The sequence below is a fragment of the Lethenteron reissneri genome, chromosome 4, assembly GCF_015708825.2.
Source record: "Lethenteron reissneri isolate LAM-NWPU_2019-01 chromosome 4, ASM1570882v1, whole genome shotgun sequence".
Lineage (NCBI taxonomy): Eukaryota > Metazoa > Chordata > Hyperoartia > Petromyzontiformes > Petromyzontidae > Lethenteron > Lethenteron reissneri.
The window spans coordinates 11127376-11151786 of record NC_083782.1 but is presented as its reverse complement, the minus strand read 5'-3'; the positions used below and the strand labels follow the sequence as shown (position 1 = coordinate 11151786).

Below are 24411 nucleotides of genomic sequence, written 5' to 3'. Positions count from 1 at the left end.
AAGATATCGTCGTGGTCAACGCCATCGATGCCACCACATCTCATCGCCAATGCTTTGTACCCTGTCAGGTTCCTCAACTGCTGCACAGTCGGCACGTGACCTGCAAGCTTTGCCCGAACAGGAGGTCACCATCCGCTCTTAGGTCCCCCTTGGTCGCTGGACTCGTGGAGACTTCAGTCATGTCACGAGTATAACCGAGCTGTGAATTGGCCACCTGTCTGCAAACGCAGCATATCCCTGATTCCTCGAGAATCTTGCTTCCAGTATACAGTGCTTTGGTAGTAACAACAAACATACAGAACTCAACACCAAAGTGAGTGCAAGCGGGCCAGTATTCTCATGCATGGAAGGGTGACCACTATGCATAATACAGGTGTTGTAGGTTGCGACGGGCATACGTTGTCAGCACTGACCAGCATGGTGAAGCTTCGTCTCCACTGGCGCTATGCATTTTAAAATCTAGATTTAAAACTAATTTCTTTGGAACTGATTTTTGTGTTTAGTTTGTTGTCCTTCCCCCGCACCTCCGATTAACACTGCTGGCTACGTACGGTGCAAAAGAAGTTCAACACAAACATGGTCTAATAACCCCCACAAGCTGCACGGCTTGGGGAGGGGGCTCATTCGGCAGTGGACTGACGACAGGGCTGTACTTCTTCCATACATTCTGGGGATAAAAGGAGGACGAGAGGCTACTGGTGAGACGTGGCTCACAGCTTAAGAAATCCCGACACTGGCTGAACTGACAGTGATGCAACAATACCGGTCCCACCCACCGAGCTGACTGCAACTCAAACACAGGAAGGATACTAACTGAACGCCAAGCGCTGACTGTGTAATAGGACAACCTCAATACTTCCACTTACATTCATACAAACATGCCTCTTTCGCCTTACAGATTGCAGGGTCAAGTACTGTTAGCGATCACCTGTTAGGACCAGCATGGCACACGAGGGGGTGGTGTGACCAGCATCACGAGCCTTTGCCTCTGCATTGCTGATGTTTACACAAGTGACCAGCCACTCGTTTAAGTTCAACCAAGGGCAGGACCCGGAATAGGTGCAGATATCACGAATCATTGACGAGAATGAAGTTTAATTCATCCGACAGATGTCTATGGATTGCATGACCCCACTCCCATGAACCTCTTGGGTGGAAATGATTTGAACGGCTCGGAAAGCAGCGCCACTTTCGTGTCTCATAGCACCTGGGGGCAAGGAGAACCCCAACAACCTGGGAACTCGGTGCAGTCAGGAGAACGGGTCAGTGCACTCTGGGGAAACCACGACTAAGATTGGCAAGGCCAGCGAAGTGTTTATGTGGAGCAGTCTAAACCTACTGCCGGTATGAGAATCCTCATTGAACTCTGTCGTGTTTACAAGTCGGCAGAAAAGTGCATGGCAACTGGATAGGTTGTGCCCTTATTAGGGATCTACGGTAGATATCGGTGCTGCTGCTGTATCACTACCGCCTGTGACCAAATCATCCAGAATGCAGCCGATTTCATTGGATCTTGAAAGCGAAGCTGGGGTTGTTCCTGGATGGTGCTCGGCTGAGTGACACCACGAGGTATGAAACATGTCGCAGGTTACTGACTTTATCAGCAGGTGGCAGTGCAGCACATTCCATTGTTGTACAGTACTATGCTCCATTGTCCATGCTTCTCACCACGATTACCAACACTAACCAGCGTAAAGTATCGTCAAATAATCAAAGTCTCTGACAAGGGACAAGTGAGCAATGATGGCTGGGTAGCACAAGCTATCCAATGGTGAATATTTTGCATTCTAAAACCTAGAACTACTGCGGACTCCCCACGAAGTGGTTACTCATTTTATTAACCCTCAGGGAGTTTAGGTCGAGTTGGTTGCAAAGAATGGAAATTGTAAGCAACCATATGCGAGTTGAGTGCCGTAACCATACCAACCACCCAGTTGTATTTTTTATGATTAAGTTGTCGATAATTTTCAACATTTAAGATTTATGGACAAGCCTGGACATCAAGAAAGCGGCATGTTCCTGTGAGTGGTCAGTCTTTAACGTCCACGACTGCAGGGCAGCGTGCGTTGGTAAATCCCGTATGACAGTGGGAAATGAAGCCTCAAAACTGGGTGAGTGGTGGCCATGCAGACCACCCCACCACAACATTTTCTGACAGGTCGGTTTTTTTATTCCTTCAAGTAACCACCCCGTTTATCGTCCAACCTGATGATTTCTGGTAAACGCTGCTACCCAGAGGGTGGACATTGGTCAAAGTATGCAGGCCGTCCCACGAGTCATCAGCTGCGTAGAACTGTTACAACTAAAACAGAAGCTTACAATGATGCGAAAAATACCACACATTTTACAATCCACCCATCTGGAAAAACACGTTGTCCCAATGAACTAATATCACACGAGTGTGCCCAGGGCCTAATCACCAGGAATGCACCCATCAGACCCCAGACGCTAAGCGGATTCGAGCCTGTATGATGCCTGTGTGGGCAACCACCATCAAAAACAAGTGCAGTAGGCAGAGAGCAGCAAAGGGCAGTGCACTAAAATCCATTGTTTTGTAATACCCACCCACAACCACCAACGCATTAGCAGTGTGGTGAAGTATGGTCAAATAACCCTCAACTGCCGGCACGGTGTGGGCATGCCCTCATCCAGCAGTGGATTGACAAAACATGCATTGAGAGTATTTGGCTCCAGTACATTTTCACATGATAAGCCACTTTGGTTGAGCTCTCATTTGAAGCTTCTGAAAAAGAAGCTAATAGCTCGGTGGTCTTCACCTGGTATGATAACATAGTTGTATTTGTATATTTTAAAAAGTGATTTGTTTACCTTTCCTATACGTTTCACTATCGTGTTTTTGTGTTGTTTGCTTTTGTAACGTACCGACCTGCCGACTAGACATCTGTAAAACAAGAGCTTTTTAGCTCATCTGATTCCTCCAGGATAATAAACATTCTGATTCTGATGATTACAAATGCACCTCCCTTGTCATAGGTGCTGGACCTCAACGGGCCGTGACCTGGTTAAGTGAAGGAAGGTGATATCTGTTGTGACTGGTGGCCAGCAAAAACGCGATGAAAGTTTCAGGTATTGGAAAAAACTCTTGCAATTGAGAAGTGTCAAATCGTCTAGTGTGGAGCAGAAACATCGTCCGAAGACTTTGACCAATTTTGTTTTTATTACACCATGTACAGTCGCTTGAACAGCAACACATTATACACCGTATATATACAGGACTGTATATATGTGCGAGGGGACTGTCAATATGTTCTGAGGACGCATTACCAACGTAGAAAAGTTGCGACCAAGAATTATGTTTAGCTTAAAGCTACATAATTAATAAACTTTCGAACGATTACAGGGCAACACAATAAAAGGCCTACAACCAAATCACCCAGAATGCGCCTCATGGTGCCAGATCACTGAAGCTAAAGCGGGGTTGAAACTGGATAGTGTTTGGATGGGCAGCCACCATGCAGGACAGGCGTTAGAGGCTAAAGAGTGCGTGGTGGGCAGTAGACGGCAGTTCAACAAAATCCATTATTGTACTGTCCTGCCAAGGTTATTCTCCACGACTTCCAACCTACACGACTAACCAGCGTGGTGAGGTTTAGCCAAATAACCCCCCATGACCCACAAGGCGTGGGGAGGTACTCACCCAGCAGTGGATTGACAACGGGTCTGAACATGGATATGTAGAGACCAATTACAGGGTAAATACATGAACAGGGGCAGCTACATGGACAAATGTAACAGTGTGGTTCTGTGCATGCTCCTCATATATATATATATCTGGTTCTCAACACCTTCCACAGCCCCTCGTAAACAAAACAGACAAATGGGGTTCAACGGTCGAGTTGTAGAGGGCTCACTTCCCACAGCATACGACTTCTCTCACTCAGCTATGTAAAATCAGCAGCAGCAAGTCTGTGGACCCTGGCATGCTTTAGAATGATAGGTTGAGGTTAGGGTTTAGGTGTGAGAGCTACGGATGGATCTAAAGGTCTACAGGATGTTACCTGCAATGGTCCGAGTTCATTATAACTTAAAAGGTGAGCCATAGCGTAGGATCTGGCTGGGTGGCACACCATCTGCAAAGTGATCAACAATTAGAAAATCACCAGTTCATATCGAGGTGGTGGATCAACTCAACCCATCACCATCCTCCTCTGGCTTCGATAAAATGAGTATCAACATTCATTCATCACGCATAGTCAACGAAGAACTGTTGCACCAAACGTGTGACCTCTTGCGACAGCGCTCGCATCATCTGCTCTAGCTGCCGTACACCGGCGTCGAGTGATGTTGATCCACGGATCACGGTGGGGGCGCCCACGGGGCAGCGCCATTTCTTTGAGGGTCGCAGCCCACTTCGAATGTCGACCGCCAACTGAAGACAACCAAACCTCAAAGAGTGACTGACCCCCAAAATAGGAATGTGAAATTTAAGGGCCATCTAGAGACACGAGTGTCACCACATTGTTCATTTGGGCATGGAGAGGTGTTTCCTATGGACATGGCTTTGGAGGAGGCTTCGTGTTTAAGTCTAATAGGTGATGTGTTGAGTTAGATCGCTCACCTAAGCCTTGGTCACGTGCCGGAACACACAACCCCTTGTGTCGTCAGACTCGGTGAGATACTGGGAACCTTCTTGCTTATTGTTAGACCCAAACCATAAAGTTTACATTTCCCCAGTTAACAAACCTGCAGGGATCAATTTAGCAGTGATAGCTAAATCTTTCATCTTCACACATTTCTGCTTGATGGCCAAATAATATTTTAAAACATACTCTGTGGCCACCCAACCACCTCCCAACCCTTTATAGTGATAAACATATGGCTGCATTGTCTTTACCATGGCGTGGGCAACATTCTCATTTCATCAGCCCAACAGACTGACACATGGTTCCCCAATGGCTAGTACACGTTAGTTCCCTTGCAATGTTGCTGCACTGGTGCCAAACAAGTTTTAATATTCAGTCACCTGAAGCCTGGCCTTGTCATTTTCTTTAATACGAATCAAATTTCACTGACAAAACGACCAAGTGCTGGCAACGCTTTGCAGAGGCAGGGTTTGAGCTCAGAGTTAAAAGGGTGGCACAAAGGGCCCCCCACCTCCGCTCTTGGGGTATGGCTGCTATTTCTAAATGCACTTTTACCGGAGCACTCGCACGAGGCAGTCGCTATGATAGAGTAAATTGATGCGCAACCTTTCGAGTAGCCACATGTCAATGGCGCTGTGTACCACTGCTATCGCTGCTCTTGCTTGGGCTGGCAAACACACTCCGGCTCCCCTAACTGACCATTCAATCACAGTAATCAGACACTCCAGGGACAACAAAAAACTTCACTCTCATTATCAATCCTTTGCCTTTAGTCATAATTAACTGTCCATACCGCGCTTCCACCCTAACCAAGAGAAGGTGCGGGATGAGTCCCGATTAAAATATTGGCACTCGTTAAGTAAAAGTAAAAATAACATTACCGGCTTTTTTTATTGTAACAGACAACGCCCACGACCGAATCACTGACAGATGGAGGTAAACGAAGGTGGCAGGGGCTGGTGGGAGGGGGGGGCAGGGAGGGAAAGGGCCGAGGGCAGGCAGTGGGAGGGGACCCCCGTTTCTACGCAGCATGTGAAGAAGGGGGCGGGAGAGAGCAGCAGAGCCGTGAGAAGCGCTCGGGACCAGGTATATACAGTGTGACAGCAGTTAGGAAGCGGGGCACTGTTGATGCGGCGAGCAGGCAGCAGCATATCCATGGGGAGAGGAGGAGGAGGTCCATGGGTTAGGGTCAACCCTCGGGTGACGTGGAGGTGCACGCAACACCCAAAATATGCCACCCAGGAAGGGCGGTGGAGCAAGGCTGAGGGAAGATTCAAGGGGTCGTGTGTACACGTGTGTTGGTAAGGAGGGGACCGTATGTGTAAGTGCTGTTCGTGGGAGGTTGTGCGTGCACATGCCAAGAATGGGGAATGGTAGGGGGGCAGGGATAGACGGATCATGTGTGTTGATGGCAGGGCACGTGCTGTATGTACGTGTGTTGATGGCTGGGGTTGTGAGCATGCACGTAGTTGTTGTGGGTGGGATCGTGTGTACACATGCTTCTTAGTTGGAAGGTTGTGTGTACACGTGTCGCTTGTCGCTGCAGCAAGAGGGATCTCGTGTGTACATGTGTCGAGGTGGGCTCGGCCAAGTGTACACGTGTCTCAAGAGTGGTGGGAGTGAGGGTGGAAACGTCGTGTGTACGTGAGTGGCAGTTGTGGTGGTTATGGGTTGACATGTACATGTGTCTTGGTGTGAGGGTGGGAGGAGGGGGCGACCCCGTCTGCCTTTTCAACACGCGGACGGTCGGACGGACGGACAGGGTGGACACGCAGTGGGCGACGCTGGACCGGGAGAGCGAGGAGGGAGGAGGCGAGGCGCAGGCGGTGTTCAGAAGTCGGCAAACTCCTTGGCGCACTTCTCAGTGGACGAGATGCGGATTTCCTCCTCCTCGTAGTCGTCGAAATTGCTGGCGTCGCCTGGGCCCTTGCACTTGGGAATGAAGGGAGCCTCGACCTGGAGGTGTGAGCCGAGTGGGCACAGGAATGATAACAAAGGTCACGAGGTCACCACTCCAACGATGCTATCATACATCTTCTTAGCTTTTTTCGGTAAAGTCGCATAGGTAAAAAATTACAATTAATAAAAGTAAAAAAAAACAAAAATAAAAATCACGACGTTTCGGAGGCAACACAAGCTTCCGTCTTCAGGTGCCTCCGAAACGTCGTGATTTTTATTTAATTTTTATTTTACTTTTATTAATTTTAATTTTTTACCTACATGACTTTACCGAAAAAACCTAAGAATATGAATCCTTGCAGTCACGAAAGCTTCAAATCTAGAACTATCATACATCGTTTTGCTTTCTTGTATTAAATTTTATTTGCAGTGGACACCCAACCAATCCTAGGTCTGCTGTCTTATCAGAATCAGAGAATGTATTTATACTGGAGTAATCTGATGTTACAGAGCTCACACACCCCTCAAAGACCACTCTTACGGGCTCGTCATCACTGCCGCCTGGTTTGAGGTTGTCCCCTTCGTTTCACAGTTGAGTTCAGGTTTACGTCAGTGGTGGTGTTGCCTTAGAGATGGGGGGAGGCACCTTGCGCTGGTAAATTGCGATCCAGTCGGTGGTGGAGAACCACTTGTGGTTCTTGATGTCGTTGACGCCGTTCTTGAGGTTTCCGAATCGCTTGGTGAGGTCCACTTGGAGCAGGTTCCTCAGCAGGTCCTTGAGGTCCGAGCTGAAGTGAGAAGGGAACCGCACCTGCAGCGACAATGGCAGTGAGGGCACATGCAAGTGGGATGCAACAGGCAGCCTATTAGCTTCATTGACTTGCTTGTATTGTCCATAAAAGCTCTGTGCCAATCCACTGATGGAAGGTGTCAAGTGGGATGTTTGACCACACTTCATCACACTGGTCACTGTGGATTGGTGAAGACTGATGCAGATGTCACTTCATATACCGCATGTTAACCTTGACTTGGAATTTAACTCAGGTGGTTGGTTTCATGTGGCGCAAAAGCCATTATGCCACTATTCTGTCAAGTACGCAAACGTCAAGCGCATTTCAGAAATGTATATAACAGGTACATTGACTCGTACTTACACCTTGTTTAGTTACGATGATTATCCCCGTAAACACATTCAACTGAAACAACCTATGTCTTCTAAACTTGTGTGTCAATCACTACATTTTCCTGTTATTACAAGGTGATTACCATTTTCAATACAAGGTGCACATGGTTAAACATATTTATTCACATATTTCAACAAGTGTTCCAACTGCAATTGTCTTGATTGCATAAACAACACAAAGTCATGTACATGAAGTCAATATTATTGCAAACATTGTGTATTCATTAAATGGGTACACAAATGTGGTACTCACCACACACATTACATTAAATAACTAGCAGGAAGTACCCGGCGTTGCCCGGGAGAAAAATATATTTCAAAACTTCTCTTAAAAACATAACAAACATAAACAAACACCAAGCTGTTGTGAAAGCCCGGCGTTCTGTTTGTCTGCCCATTTGTCCATCAACAAAATGATAAGAGGCTTGCAGAAGTCCAAAAAGTTATACAATGTGGGGGGTAAATAGTTGGTCTAATGTTTCGAAAATTGTCGACCCCCCCCTCAAAATATATTTTTACCCCCGCATAGGCATAAATACCTACACACCCTACACACAATAGAGTGAGGAGTGTCTAGTGAATCTATAGTAGTATCTAACTTTACAATAGTATCTGGCTCTACAATAGTATCGACTGACTCAATAGTAGTATCTATCGACTCTATCGTAGTGAATACTGACTCTACAGTAGTATCTAATGACTATAGTAGTATCTACTGAATCAAAAGTCATATCTATTGACTCCAAAGTAGTATCAACTGACTATAGTAGTAACTAACTCTATAGTAGTAACTTCTGACAATAGCAGAGAGAGGACAATTTACGAGTGGGCAATGAGGTAAGTTGCAGTGCTGGGACACGCGTACCTTCCCAGAGACGATCTTCTCGTAGATCTGGATGGGTTGGTCGGCGAAGAATGGCGGGTACCCAGCTGCCATCTCGTAGATGAGCACGCCCAGCGCCCACCAGTCAACCGCTTTGTTGTAGCCCTAAGTGGCACGCATGTCCACACAATTAAAACAGCACCGCGCAACGGTGGTTCATCAACTATACACAGCCTGCTCTCGATTATCTAGGCTACGGATTAACTGTGCTCACTGGCACCTTTTTAACCACAAGCTGGTTTAACGTTTGGCTGCTCCTCACTTGGCGAGGATCAGCGACTCAATGTCAGCCGTTACCCCATCACTTGAAGAAGGAAATATTGAACAAGGGTCAAGTAGGCGGCGGCGCCGATTCTCAAAAAACAGGACACATTCTTGCCCCAATCTACACCGGTAAACAATACATACTTTTTTTATATCCTAATTTTAGTACATTTTGTGTTACGTGTTTTGGTTTTACCAAGCGTTGACTGTACACATGCAAGCACACACACAGCCACAAAGATCCCTTTAGCCTTAACGACTGTTCACCTATTAAGGGTGACACAAGCACACAATGGGGTGGTATGGCCAGTATCATGCTGGGATGCCTTAATCTCCCCAGCGCTGATGTTTACACACCACGCCAGGTATTAATTTAAGACCAACTCGAGTTAGATGAGGCCCAGAACAGTTCAGATACCACTTGACACCGATGTTATTATGCATGTGCTGCTGCTCTCTACGTAAGCACACAAAAAGACAAGATCTCCCGTACAGCCTTCAATAGACTATTGGAGTAAGTGCTGTTAGTGAACACCCTATTAAGGTGAGCCAGGGCATGAGGGGATGGTGTGGCAAATTCCACGCCCGGCCGCCTTCGTCTCCCCAGTGCTGATTTGTTATCACGACACCGGAGACTCATATAACACTGAGTTGGACTTGGGACAGTCCAGGACCGGTTAAAAAAATAACTTGATGTTAGCCATGGCCAAGAATCAAGCTTAGGTTGTCAAGTTCACAGTACAGCGATCAAACCATTGTACCACCAGTCCTCTCACACAGCAGCAGGTACATTTGTGGTCAAGGCGGGAGTGTGTGCAGCAGTTGAGGGTGAGCCAGTGTACCTTGCTGAGGATGATCTCGGGAGCCAGATACTCTGGTGTTCCACACAGAGTCCAGGTTCGCCCCTTCACGCGCTTAGCAAACCCAAAGTCTGTCACCTGTTCACACATGGAAATAAAAGAGTTGAAAATTATGAAACATAAAAAAATGTTAGCAAGACCCCTGCTGCACGCCAATTAAGTTACACGTGGAAGGATAGTGTTTTCCTGTCATTGCACAAGAGTAGGCCCAAGGCAACGGGTTTACCATTCGTATAGGTTTACCATGCAGACCACTGGTGATATACTCCCCAACCTACTCCCATATATACCTGCATGTGCCTTTTTCTATATGTAGCTGTGTGTACCTCTGTGTACCTCTGTGTACCCTGAGTGACTGAGTAAAATATGTGTTAAGTGCCTTGATGCTCCTGTATACTCCTGTATACTTCGTGTGAGCCTGTGCGCACCTGGATGTATCCTTGCTGGTCAATAAGGAGGTTCTCAGGCTTGAGGTCCCGGTAGATGAGGTCCAACGAGTGCAGGTACTCAAACGCCAACACGATTTGTGCCGCGTAGAACCGTGAGTGGGGCTCACTGTAAAGACAACAAGATCGCCCGTATAGCCTTAACAGACTGTTGGGGCAAGTGCTGTTCGTGAGCACCTATGAAGGCCAGAATGGCACATGATGGGGTAATGTGGCCAGAACCACGCCTTGCCACCTTTGTCTCTCTAGTGCTGATATTTACACACCACACCAGGAACTCAGTCAAGGCTGAGTCGAGCTAGGGGAGGCCCAGAACCAGTTCAGATAACCGTCACTGGTATTGACCAGAAGTGAGAATTGAACTCAAGGTCACTGGGTTAGTAGCGCAGAGTGCTAACCCCTGCACCACTGCACACAGTTGGGCACAGCACACACACGTGGGGATATGCACACCAGCACCTAAGCACACACAGGCACACACATAGCCACACACATAGCCACACACGCAGGGATATACCATATTTCCCCACATATAGCCCGCATACGTATATAACCCGCAGACGCATATACCCCACAAAAATAGCGTTTTGTGTAAAACAATTTCAGATAGCCCGCACCTCCATATACCCCGCATGCATATATTTAAAGTCGTTACCGCAGCTTAATTCCATGATATTAATACAAAGTTGACATTTGTAATACATTCCACTATCAATTGTTAACAAAGAAAACAAACTAACCGGAAACGAATGAACTTAAAACAGTAAACAAGTAACAAAAGTAAATATCCGATAAATAAGTAACACATAACCGGTAGATAAGTACTGTAAGTAAGCGTACGGTTAGGCTCACCAGCATTCGACCTCATCATATTACAGCTACTGGACCCGGTAGTTACCCCTGTACAGATTTAGCACTGGTAGATTGTGCACTGCGCAGACAATAGCGGCACTAATGTAACGCCACTGCCTCCTGGCAACAAAGCCATTGGAAGTTTGAAACAAAGCTCATGGTCGCGACTGTATCGTGCTCAGCCAATGGAAGCGGCCGAAGGGACTCGGCAAAATTATGATTCCGCATCTGGTAGACGATTAAGGCCCTTCCCATTGTGCAATCCCCCTACAGCCACTGGAAGTATTCCGGTAAACAAAGTGCGCCCACTTCAAACGGTCGTTTCATTGTACAAACAATTCGAATAATTTAAAACGTGATAACATGTTAAATTTTAGTGTGAGTGGTTTATTCAGCAGTGCTTTAGTCAAAGGTAAGTGTTGCATAGTGGATAGTCCTACCATGAAAACATTAAACGAGTTATGACATGTCACACGTTAAAAATATTTTTGGGATAGCCCGTGCCTCCATATACCCGGCAGGGTCTTGTTTTGTATGTAAAAAGTGGTCTACCCCGCGGGTTATATGCGGGAAAATACGGTACACACACCGGCACACTTTGAACCACACCCTCGTTAACACAGGGCATTAACACACTAGTTTGTAAACAGAGCCACAGCACACTTGCACACACGTGGGGATATATAAGCTGGCAAGTAAATAAACAAAGGCACAGCACATACATATGTGCATGTAAAAACTAGGGTGTGGTTCAAAGTGTCTGAGCCGAACATACATTAAAACTACATACAAACCCGAAAAAGAACCACACAATTATTAACACCTTCACCCTCATATCAATAATGAAGCTTTCCAAATCCCTGCAGAAATAACTTTTCATCCTGTCCATTCAGGTTCCCATACACAGCCTTCTATTAGCAATTTTTTGTCAAATCAGGGCACAACACCCCTCCACTTTGGGATAAAACAAAATAGATTTTTTTAAATCACTAAATAAATCCTAGTGAGATTTGAACCAAGCTTTCCCATTCACCAGCCAAAAAACATAACCACTTGGCGGCTACAGACTTCACAGTCAGTGTCTTATGTGACCTTATTTTATTTCACCTCGTCAAAACCAACAAAACGTGACCAACGTAAATATTTAGTCACTTCGGAAAAAAGTCACCAGGAACCAGGTGTGCGGAATAGGCAGCGTGTGGGAGTTCGTCCAACTGGTATTCCTTGACACTCTTAGTCTTTGCAGCTTTTACATTCAGATTATTTAGATTATTTTGCTGCTCTTAATTTCCACATTATAAGCCACTTTGCCGAGCTTTAATTTGTGTCCAGGTCTTTTCTAAAACGCAAGTTAACACCTCAGTGGGCTATGCCTCGTAGGATGGGGATGGTCTTAGTTTTAATTAGATGTTTTTTGGGTGATTGTTTACCTTTCCTGTACTTTGCACAACTACCATGTTTGGTATTGTTTGTTGTTGTGACGTTCTTACCTGCGCCTACTGGGCATCTGTGAAAAAGAGCTTTATAGCTCTTCGGATTTCTCCAGTATAAATAAATATTCTGATTCCGATTCTGATATGGGGCAATGTCACGCACAGGCAAGGGGTGCGGTTCTCATCTTCCCATGTATTTTCTCTTTTACTTACGCAGGCGATGGAGAAAGTCTGCATGATATTGTATTGAGCTGTCATTGTCTCTGTGTGTGACATGAAGTCAATATGCACCACATCTTTAGCATCTGAAAATATGGCATACATGATCTTGCCTGCAGAGTGGTCCAACTTGAACATTTTGCGTTGGAGAAGTTCGATTTTTCTACTGCATGGATTTCTCTTGGACTGAGGGTCCGAATGACAAATCAAGGTATCATCACCGGTAAGTAATACATTGCCTCAAATGTGTCTCCGTCTGCCTTCAGCCCTTCTAGATTATCATGAGAAGTGGTCACACTCCTTGCCACGTGTCCACATGCTCCGGCACCCAAGGTGCACATGCCTTGTTCATTCCAAAAATATCATGCATAGAGTGTTTTCCAGGAATCCCATATACAGGGAAGTTTTACAAAGCTATGTCCTTGCACGGCCTTGATGTTGGCCTCAATCATTGCAGTCCCAGGCCGCCCTGACCTGGAGTCATCATCAACAGTCTTTCTGCTCGGACAAAGTTGTGAAACCCACATTTTAAGTGTTGCACATTATGGTGCATTTTCCCCAAACACTTTGAACATGGATTTCAAACGTCCTTTCGGTTCAGCAGCAAACATTCTATGACAGCACAATGATTTAACATTTTCAGCCTCCTTCATGGTCTACCTATAATAGATGAAGCATGAATAAGGAACAAAGACGTCTAGAATACTGTGCCATTTGCATACACGCAACATGGACTATAAGTAGCTGCAACATCAATAGCCTCTGATAATCTCCTCTATATTAGCCTCAGAACGTTTTGTACCACTGGCACATGCATGCATACACATGTATTACCAGGACATTCACATGTATGTACGCACACACAGATACAGATGCACACCCACTAATGCAAAGATACATATTTTGTTTCACCTTGTAGACTATGGGGGCATGTTCTTAGCGAGCACCTATTAAGGTTGACATGGCACATTAAATGATGTAACCACAACCACGCCCTACATCCTTTATCGCCCACATGTTACATGCCTCTACATCTCTCCTGCTTATCAAGAGCCTGGCATAAGAGTTCGGGTCACCTAAATCGTAAAGGTGTGCATGCACACACATGCAATGGGAGGTGCTCATACCTACCGATGGCCCTGAAACAGGAGTGAAAGTTCCCCATTCCAATAGTCTGGGCCAGTCTCAACATAGGGTGACCACTGCTGCTTCCATCCCAGAGAGTGGTACCAAATCTATCACAACCCCAGAGTGATAATGGTTTGAGATGATCCTTGACAAGGATTTGAACATGCAACCCTCCAATTGTCAAGAATCAAGTGCTTTATAACCTCAGCACCAGCTGGATCGACAAAAGTAGCTGAGGCAAGATGCCACATTTTACAACTCCCTTGGTACTATATACACCATGCTGGGAATTGCATGGAAGGATAGGGGAAGCAACTTTGACATTCACAACAGAAGACAGAAAGCAATGAGATGCAATCGACAACATTTGTTGCTTTAATCACAGCACCAACCGGCTTACATCTGTCTATATCAGGGGTGGGGAACATACAGTCCATGGCCACATGAGGCCTATTACTTCTAAACTGCCCGCAAACAATAATTATCCATCACTGCAGGCATCTTAGTTGCACTAACTGGGTACTAGAGGAAACACGAGTATGCAATTAGTGCGTGCTCAGTCACTTCTGTCGCTGGAGGTGCATCTTCATACGAGGCACATGTAATTTATCGCACAATTATTCGATAACACTAAGGTGTTTGTTTTAATATTGTTACGCTTGTTCACCCAGGAAAAACATTTTCACGATGGCTCCACCAGGTTTTCGCAATAGGGAACAAAATCGCAAGTAAGTTGCAGGATTTTATTTTAGTAATGGGATGTTTCGGCCAATACCAATTACATGTTTTTTTTTGCTACTGGAGGAAAATGGAGAATGTGGAAGAAACCCATGCAGAACAGGGGGGGGAGAACATACAAACTCCACACATAAAGGTGCCCAAGTCAGGAATCGAACCTAGGAGATTACGTATTCTGAGACACAGGTGTTACCACTGCACCAAACTCCCGCCCATCAAATGTTAATGAGAAGTTATCCTGTTCGGCCCCCAGTAGGGGAAAGGTTCCCTACCCCAGGGCTACATGGCTGCTTGTGTATCCATGTGTCTCCATCGGTACATCCATGTGCCTGTGTGCTCGTTCATCCGTGCGCCTGTCTGTCAAGACCTGAAGCGGCCGATCCTGCGCAGATGTGAGAACATCTCTCCACCGGGCACGTACTCCAGCACCATGTAGAGGTTGGAATTGTCCTGTGGAACACATCGGGCATCACTACGTCCCTCTTCCGTCTCCCACACGAGCCACTATGGTTCACATGTAATGCTTTAAATATTCATTGATTAAAGAAGTCGACGAACATGCTTGCGATGGGATACTATTATGCTTGACCATGTCAAAGCACCGGAGCCTAATTCCAAGCAGTGGCCATGAAGAGCAAGGATCGTGGGAACAGCAGTAGAATGATGAGAGTGACAGAAAGCCATGTCAACAACGATTAATGGGATGCAGCAAGACAGTCAATGTCTCACTGCCTGGTCAGTGGCTGTACTGCAGATGTGGTTGCGTTCGGGTCAGGGGATCCAACCTGGAGCACTCTCGGACAGTATAAAGGGATAGTAATTGCTCGTGACAGCAGAGATTCTTGGAGGGCACAGAAGGCACTGATGGAGGGAGGGAGGGAGGGAGAAATGGCTAATGGGAACAGACACGAGGAGGAGTATGTGGGTAATGGAGGCTTTTACAGCAATTTTACAACCTATTTTTGGTGCCCTACAATTCGTGCCGTTTTCAACGTGATAAAAATGACCCCTAATTAACATAGGCAAAAAGCCTCCCACCATCAGCGTTAGGCATTCATCAATAAAAATGTCATCATTTTCTCATGACACATACAATGAATGGTGCGTGTTAAGATGAGATTATTTCCAAATTATGCAAACATGTTAAGGAAATATTTTATTTATGACTAATGGTCAGAATAAACAAAATGGCTCAAATATTAACAAGACAGAACAAACAAGACAGGACAGAATGGTACAGCCAGTACCATGCTTGTTATTGGTCGTACTTGTCTCTCTCTTATCTGTATGGGCTAGACTACCTCTAATGTGACCATAATACTGCTCCGTAATTGTTCAGCGCTATGTGAATATTTTTCAAAAATACGTTATAAAACAAATCTATTATTAGAGTACAAACCAAACAGGACAATAAAGGCAAAAAGCAACAAGACAAAAAATAAAAAATTCTTGATTTAAATCAGGGCCCTGAATCATGAAAATGTATCAATTCGCAGGGGGAGGCTTCGTTAGTTAAGTCTCGTGGACATTTATGATTTAGAAGGTGCAGAGTAAATGATATACATAACACATAGTATGGTGGTATCAGGAACACACATCTGTGTGCTCGGCTCTATTAATATTAATTTAGAACAAAAAAATCAACGTGTCTCACCCCTCAAAGGGGCCTTTGGGCAGTGCTCATCTCTGTTCATGGCACAGATCCTGTGATCAAAATGTCACATGCACAGGACAACCCCTGTTGTTGACCTGCCAGGAAGTGGTACTCATTCCTTTGGTCTGAGTGATGACAGGTTGAGTTGATCCCAAACTGGGATTTGATGGAACTAATTTGTTCAATATTCGGTGTTTGAAATAAAACACACTTCAATAGCAATTATTAAGCTAACGACCAACCAGTTAATTTGTTGTTTGAGGCTAATATAAGGTGTGTGGATTGCTCACATTTATGGAGCTGAGGATTCCAAAGAATCTGTGGCACACAGCGAAGAGTGCCTGTCCACATTCGGCCGGAACAACTATCAGTTGTGGCAAGTATCGCAGCTGGCTAACATTACATTGAAAGCGCTGCCTGTCCACAAGAATTAGGGCAACGTGCTTACCCAACGCGTACCATATAATCTTAGCAGGTAAGAGATATGTAGACAGGTGAAGCATTACGGGGAAGGAGAGGATGATGCACGAAGATGAATAGCGAGGCGTAAGGAGAGATGTGGGGAGATGTGGGTGCAAAGTCGAGTGGGGAAGGGTGAAGAGTGGTGGAGAGGAAACTAAAGATGAGACGGGAGGAGCAGCGCTTGCCACGGCGATCCCAAAAGAGTAGCTCTGAAGAGCATGTCTCAAAGATGAGACAGTTGGTCAGGAAGCTACGATCAAGGATGAGCACGGTCGGCTACATATGGCAGGAAAGAAGTTAAATTTACATACAAACAGGGTCAGGAGAGACGATTTTGTAGGTAATAGGAAGCACACGGAGTAACGGGGAGAAGCAAGGAGGGATGGCGGAGAGCAAGGTGAAGCCGGGATCACCTTGAAGCTGTATTCGAGGCGCACGAGGAAAGGGAAGCTGATGGCCTGCAGGATGCGTTTCTCATTGAGCGTGTGTTCCACTTGTTTTAACTTGACCACCTGCAGTCATCCGCACACGGCACACACGCCATGCATACACGTGTTTGTGGAATGCGTGTAACAACACTAAAACCATTCGAATAACAATATAAACACAAAAATAGCGGTTATTATGAACAAAAATATGGGTATTAGCTGCATCAATAACAGCAATAGCAACAGCTATAACAACAGCAATAGAAGTAAGTTAATAATGCTGTTGCACCTGAAAGTCCAACACATTCCTGTGGAGGGAGCTGGTAGGAACGTTGGGTTGCTCAGTCAATGGCCAGGGTCAAAGGCGGTGTGGTGTATTCCGCAAATATGGCCGACTGTGAGGGTGGGCACAAGCCGGCGTGAGTAGATTAAACGTTGAGTTTTATAATGGCACCACGGGGTGACCAGCCCCTCCCCACCCAGCCCCACCTCTCCCACCCCCCACCCAGCCCCACCCAGCCCCACCCTCCCCACCCAGCCCCACCCTCCCCACCCAGCCCCACCCTCCCCTCTTCACCCAGCCCCACCCCTCCCATTTTTGGATGCACGACGGACGGACGGACACAATAATCCCCTGTGGGCTGGTGTAACCAGGAGGTTCCTACCAGTATTAATTGGATGTCTGACCAAGTGTTGTACATCGGGGAAAATCATAAGGGAACAGACAGCACTCCGAAAATGATGTTGGCAAGTACAGCAAACAGATCACTATTTCATATGTGCAGTGGCCTACTTGCTCTACTGTTTACAGTACAATAAATTAAATTATAACTGTGTTGCGGTAAGAAACTAGATCTTTGCGAGTTACATAAACATGTGTGCAAGTGTGGATGGTCACTCCCTATCAAATAGCACTAAAGCAGTGGCTAGGGCCACCTTGCTGTCGCACTGGATCGCACGGTGCTTGTGTGTGTGATGGTGTGAGCCCGCAAAAATAACCTACATCATCCATTTGGCCAGCTCCAGGCTGTACTAAGGTATTGAGAAGATTTATTCCTAGGGCCAAATAAGAATTTGTGTGTCACCTTTTTTTTGCCACATCCATAACTCAGAACAGTTCATCAGCTGTGCGTGGGGCCTAGAATGGACACCAAAAACTGTGGAAATCACAGGCATCTACCAATTCTAATCACCACACACTTTTGTTCTCTTTATGGCCTTGAGGCTAACATGCTGTCCCACCCGTTCACCTGACAATATTGGGTCAGCTGTAGCTTTGGCAAAAGGTCGACCACTTTCACCAACATTCTTATTGGATGATGACATTTGGCCAAAAAAAAAATTCAATAGGGGGCAATATTCGGGAGAAAAACAACATCTTATGGATACTGCCTTCTGTCAAGTGAAAATTATGCCCGATAGGTAGAGTATCTTTCTATGTGTAGTGACTTAACTCGAGGACAGTAAGACTTGGATGCACTTCTTTTATTGAACGAGCACCATCGGGATAATACACACCCTACGTGGGCACACACTATTACTGTTGCTAGTCTATACAAAACACTAACTGTCTAACACTGACGGCGCTGAATGCAAATAGCCAACAACAATCATCAGCGCAACATAGAGTGAAGACGGCAGCGACGATGGCGACGAGGTGGTGACGACGACTACCTTGAACAGCACGACGGGGATCCCACTTCCAGAAACAGCCACGAGGTCCCCCACAGGGGCCCTTCTGATACTCTCAGCGTGGCCTTTCTCCACCCTGGCCATGCCCCCTCTCTGGAACATACTGGCGGGTTCCCCGGCCTTTCCAAGAGATGACCCCCTCTCGTGTCGATCGTGGCCTGTTGACGTGGGTACTGCCATACACCGCAGTTGCCCTTTCTCACCAGCAGCCAGCGCTATGCCACTACATATGTATGATGTTTCTATGTATTTAGGTGTGTGGGCTGTGTGGTAAATAAGTGGTGTGTGGTGTATAGTGCACATTTTTGGTGTGTATGTGTGTGGTGTCATATGGTGGGGAGCGAGAGTGTAGCGGTTAGGGTGCTGCGTTATAAACCTGGCAACCCGGGGGCTCGATTCTCGCTAACGGCCAACACCAGTGGCAATTATCTGAACCGGTCCTGGGCCTCCCCTATGTCGACTCAGCCTCAAATGAGTACCTGGTGCGATGTGTAAACATCTCCACTGGGGAGACAAAGGTGGTCGGGCGTGGTACTGGCCACCCACCCCCTCGTGTACCGTTCCGGCCTTCATAGGTGCTCGCTAACAGCACTTGCCCCCTACAGTCTCATTTCAGACTGTCTTCTCGACAGACCTGTTCTCCACCTGAGGACGGCTGCTTGCGTTGTGGCCGAAACGTCGTGAGAATTGTATTTTATAATGTTTATTTTTATTATTTTATTATTTCCATTCTACGTGACTTTACCGAAAGAACCAAGAAGATGAATCCCTGCAGTCACGAAAGCTTTAAATCGAAAAGTATACAGAGTTCTGTTGTGGGAACTTTGTTCCTGGCCCTGCGATCTTATACTTCCACCGCCCATTACCCATAAATCTCACTTCTCTATTTAAAGCCAATTTTTAAGGTAGAGGGCAACACAAGGATTGTCAACAATGGCAGCAAGGGCTAGAGAAACGATGAACTTAAGTGGTCCAGGTGCATGTGGAGCTGAGTTTACTTGCTGAACACTGGCATAAAGGTTGTCAAGATCGGCCTCTATGGAAGAGGCTCTTGAAGAATGCTACTGGGCAGATTGAGGAAGTCACCCTCCAACAATAAGAGGGCAGACTGACACGTGCAAGAATGAGCAGAGCACCGGGGAGCTAAAAAACAGCAAGTTGGCACAGTGGAGCCCAAAGGCAGTGCATTTGCCAGTCATCTCAGCCAGTCAACCGACATCACCTGGGTTTGTCTCTTAACCTTCTGTCAGTGAACCTTTGACACTTCACCTAGCCTGGCACAAGTGATGTCACCACACTTAGTGTCAAATGGAAGCTGTTGTTGTATGGTGTGTAGGTTGTGTGCGATGTGTGTGGTGTAAAAGTGTGTATGATAATTGTATGGGGAGTGTGAGGTGTGGTGTATGGTGTGTGTGGTGAATAGTGGCCTTCATTGGTGCTCGCTAACAGCACTTCCCCCAAGTCTGTTCAGTATATTATGGAGGATCTTTATCCTTGTATTGAATATGGTGTGTGTTTGTATGGCGTGTGCAATGTGCGGTGTGTGTGGTACATCGTGTGTGCAATGTGTGAGGTGTATGGTGCACAGTGCTGGCTACAGCCTGGCCTCCTAACCTTCTGTTTGTCGAGGATCTTCATGGCGAAAAACTGGTCGCTGGACTTGTGCTTGACGAGCATGACGCGGCCGAACGAGCCTGTGCCAAGCGTCTTTATTCGCTCAAAGTCCTCCAGGCACGACGTGTTCTGTATGGGACACAGACAACACACAGTGCTCACATAGCTTGATGCCTTATCTCTGGCCAACCCTAACACGCTACTCTTACCCCATCACCTAACCTGAACAATAACACTCACCCTTAAAACTAAAAATTAACTATTAACCTAACACCTACTGACACTGAAGACTAATATCTAAGGCTAGCACCTATCTCTGACCCAAATATTAAACCCAGACACAAACATTGAACGGAAACACTAACTCTAACACAATTTCAACCGAGAGGATGGGTACAAACTTAGCAATCATTGGAAGGACGTAATCAACCAGTTTAAGTCATAACTGATTGTGATGTTCCCACCCTGCCACCTTCCGATGTTAGTTGTTATTTCCGGCACTCCGATTTTACATTAACAGGTTAAATTTCTCACACCAACACAGCCACCTCCGTGCGCCGACGTGGCGATGGCTCCGAGATCTCACATTAACATGCTAATGTCTCACATTAACATGCTAATGTCTCACATTAACATGCTAATCTCTCACATTAACATGCTAATCTCTCACATTAACATGCTAATCTCTCACATTAACATAGCCACCTCAGCGCGCTCGCCGTGGAGGCCGCTCTCCGATCTTACATCAACATGCTAATTTTTACCTGGCAGCCCTTTAATTGGTGGAAACCCACCGCCAGCTCCCGTTGTTGACCATCACTTACATTAGCATTAGCTGCTCCGCCAATACTGCTGCCACTTGGGCTATGCCCATTTTAAACCTTTATGAACAGTTTTCCTTTAGAGACTAACCCCCCTTTTCCTGATGACGACCGCTTGTGTTGTGATCAAAACGTCATGGTTTTCATTTTTATTATTATTTTTTCTATCTACGTGACTTTACTGAAAGAACCAAAGAATACTAACTCTAAGCTTTATTGCCAACCTAAATATTTACCACAAACATTAACACCTACTACTAACCCCAAAACTAATGCCTAAAACTTTAAACTAATCCCTTACCTTAACATCCAACTATTAATATCAACTATAACAATAACACATTACATGACGTTTATATGAACTCCAAATCCTACCACTAACCCCTTAAGCAAACATTAACCCTAACATCAACCCAACCGTTAACTCGGACTCGAACAATTAAAGCATAACTATAGCATTAACCCCTAACCTTAACATCTAACACGATTAATATAACTATAGCATTAACCCCTAACCTTAACATCTAACGCGAATAATATAACTATAGCATTAACCCCTAACCTTAACATCTAACGCGAATAATATAACTATAGCATTAACCCCTAACCTTAACATCTAACGCGAATAATATAACTATAGCATTAACCCCTAACCTTAACATCTAACGCGAATAACATAACTATAGCATTAACCCCTAACCTTAACATCTAACGCTAATAATATAACTATAGCATTAACCCCTAACCTTAACATCTAACGCTAATAATAACCCCCAACTTTAACAGTAACCACCAACCTCGCAGGTATCCCTTACAAACGATATCTAAGATTAACCTTAAACTTTAACACCAACACCTTTAATTAACAATAATTACATTTCTTCTTGAAACAGCTGCATCCTCAGCTTGAGCATTCAAGAAGAAAAGCCTCTACCATCACCATTACAATCACAAGATCACAGCATGTACGTTGTATTTGCATGCATAGATGCAAAGGAATAAAATGCACTCATTTTCCCAGCACATTTATATGCAATATGCGCCAATAAGATGCAAAGCCTCGTTTAAAAAGCCCTTCTGATGGAATAGAGGCTAAAGCTTGGCTCAACTCGACACAATATGCATGGTTGGATAAATTGCCTAATACAGATGCAGACTGATGCTTTGGTCAGAGGGCTTAACAGAGCACAATATCTATCAGATATGTGCTCAGACGGTTGGAGAACTGCGTCACGCTATTTTAAATCCTCGAAAGTTTATCTCGGCCAGTGTGGTTTTCCTATGTGTAGTGAGTCCAACTGAGTCGCAGACGTTATCTTAGGAGCAACACTATTTACACAACGGTACGTAACACGACACAATCTACACTCGGGTCTCGAATGGCCATCTCACCATGCTACGGCAGAACTACACACGGTTCGCTATCCTGGTGGTCCGGACCACGAGCTAGGTCCCGGACCGCGTGGCTAGAGGCTTCTTCTCCCCGACGTGGATCTTCTTCACACCAGCACACGAAGAACCCCGAGCTCCTCACGGAGCCCTCGTTAGATGCCCCTGGGCTGGGGCTGGCCCCGCCCCTCGCCCCGTCCACCTTCCAGGTCTCTCGAGCTCCTTCTCGAAGGCTCCCGAGAGCTCTTTTGGACCACGTGACCACCATGCGGTCCCCGTCCACCGGTGGCGCTCGCGGTGCCTCCGCGCCAACCAGCACTCACCCAAGCCCCGCTAGGGCCAGTACTACATCCCGTAACTCGGGCTGCCCATAATGACAACACATTACCCGCCGTGGCTTGGTAAGCCCCAGCACTATTGACAAGCACAGTCACTACATATGCAAACATAAAGGAAACTCATGGGCTACACAATAACTGTCAAACAATCACAACATGTATGAGACTCCAATGCAAAAAATTACAAAACAGTTTTTTTTATTAGCCTTGCTTACCCAGGGGAAGCCTTACTGAGCATTAAGCCTATTTTTCCCGAAAGGTCCCGCCAAGCTTTTGCGGTGATGTTGCTATGTGCAATACCAATTGATACATTTGCAGGCAATTCATTTGCATTGGGATGTTTGGTCGATAACAGTAGCATTGCATGTTTTTTTTAGATATGGGTGGAAACTGGAAAACCCAGAGGAAGCCCATCCAGAACAGGGGGAGAATGTAAATCTCCACACAGAAAGGACATGAACCCACAGACTAATCATTGGAGGCAAACCAACTTGCTGCCCAAATTTGGATTCATTAAAGGGCTTAAATGTGACCAAATTTGTGGTGACATAAGGCACTATGTGCCCAAATTTGGGCCATCCATTTAGTACGTGCACAAAAATCTGTCAAAACTTGACCCCTTCCCCCCTCCTTGTATGCACATGTACTTTTTACACCCCCTCCCACCACCTGCGTACGAAAGCTTGACGCACCCCCCCCCCCCCCAATCCAATAGAACGGCCGATATTTAATCCACGCAGAGACGATCAAGGATGAATAATATTAACGTGTTTAAGCAAACAGATAGTCCACCGTCGGACTATCTAACTCATTTGAAGGTCAATGTAGACACATTATTATCGAGACTTCACTCCCCCCCATGCGTACGTTGTCAGTAGACCCCTCATACACAAGCGTACGCATTTGGGTTATCCCCCCTCTCCCCCCTCCAAGCGTACGTACTAAATGGATGGCCCCAATCTCAGTTAAATTAAATGAGTCCTGGGTTTCCTACCCCCTTCACAAACCCGCACATACCAGCCTCGTAAAGTATGTATTCTTTGGGTCTTTCGATAAAGCCACGTAGATAGAAAAATAATAAAAAATCACGACGTTTCGATCGCAACACAAGCAACGTCATCAGGTGAAAAAATATAGCGGGAGAGCTACTGAGGCAGGATTTAGTAAAGTATGGCCAAACAATCACTATGACTGACAGTGTAGAGAGACTTTCATTCAGCAGTGGATTGACAAGGGGCTGTATATATAGCATTTAAATATGATCACATCTCAACTCATTATTTTATAGCGAGGCACTTCAGATCTGAGCTCCTGTTAACTTGATGATGCCGGATATAATATCCCCCGAAATGCGTAACCATTTGCATGTTGTGAGATTATTCTCTAAACTAGTGTACCTGAAGAAGTCATAAATTTGGCACGTTTGATTCACGTGACACTTTTATTAACTGGCTGTGTAAGATGGAGGAGGGTTTACGACAAACCTATTTACACGACCTAACAA

General features: G+C 45.8%; 1 protein-coding gene across 3 annotated transcripts in view; it reads right to left on the bottom strand.

The window, feature by feature from the left end:
- Positions 1 to 3159: 3159 nt before the first annotated feature.
- The window catches only part of LOC133350602 (cAMP-dependent protein kinase catalytic subunit alpha), a 70875-nt gene continuing 49623 nt past the window's right edge, over positions 3160 to 24411 (bottom strand). For all 3 annotated transcript variants that reach the window (XM_061565115.1, XM_061565134.1, XM_061565124.1), the window contains exons 3-10: positions 20360 to 20488; positions 17039 to 17137; positions 14877 to 14959; positions 10122 to 10248; positions 9676 to 9771; positions 8552 to 8674; positions 7150 to 7314; positions 3160 to 6560 (exon numbers count right to left, since the gene is read on the bottom strand). In XM_061565115.1, the coding sequence (XP_061421099.1) occupies positions 6435 to 6560; positions 7150 to 7314; positions 8552 to 8674; positions 9676 to 9771; positions 10122 to 10248; positions 14877 to 14959; positions 17039 to 17137; positions 20360 to 20488 (948 nt within the window). In that variant the 3' untranslated portion in view covers positions 3160 to 6434. The remainder of the gene's footprint in view (positions 6561 to 7149; positions 7315 to 8551; positions 8675 to 9675; positions 9772 to 10121; positions 10249 to 14876; positions 14960 to 17038; positions 17138 to 20359; positions 20489 to 24411) is intronic.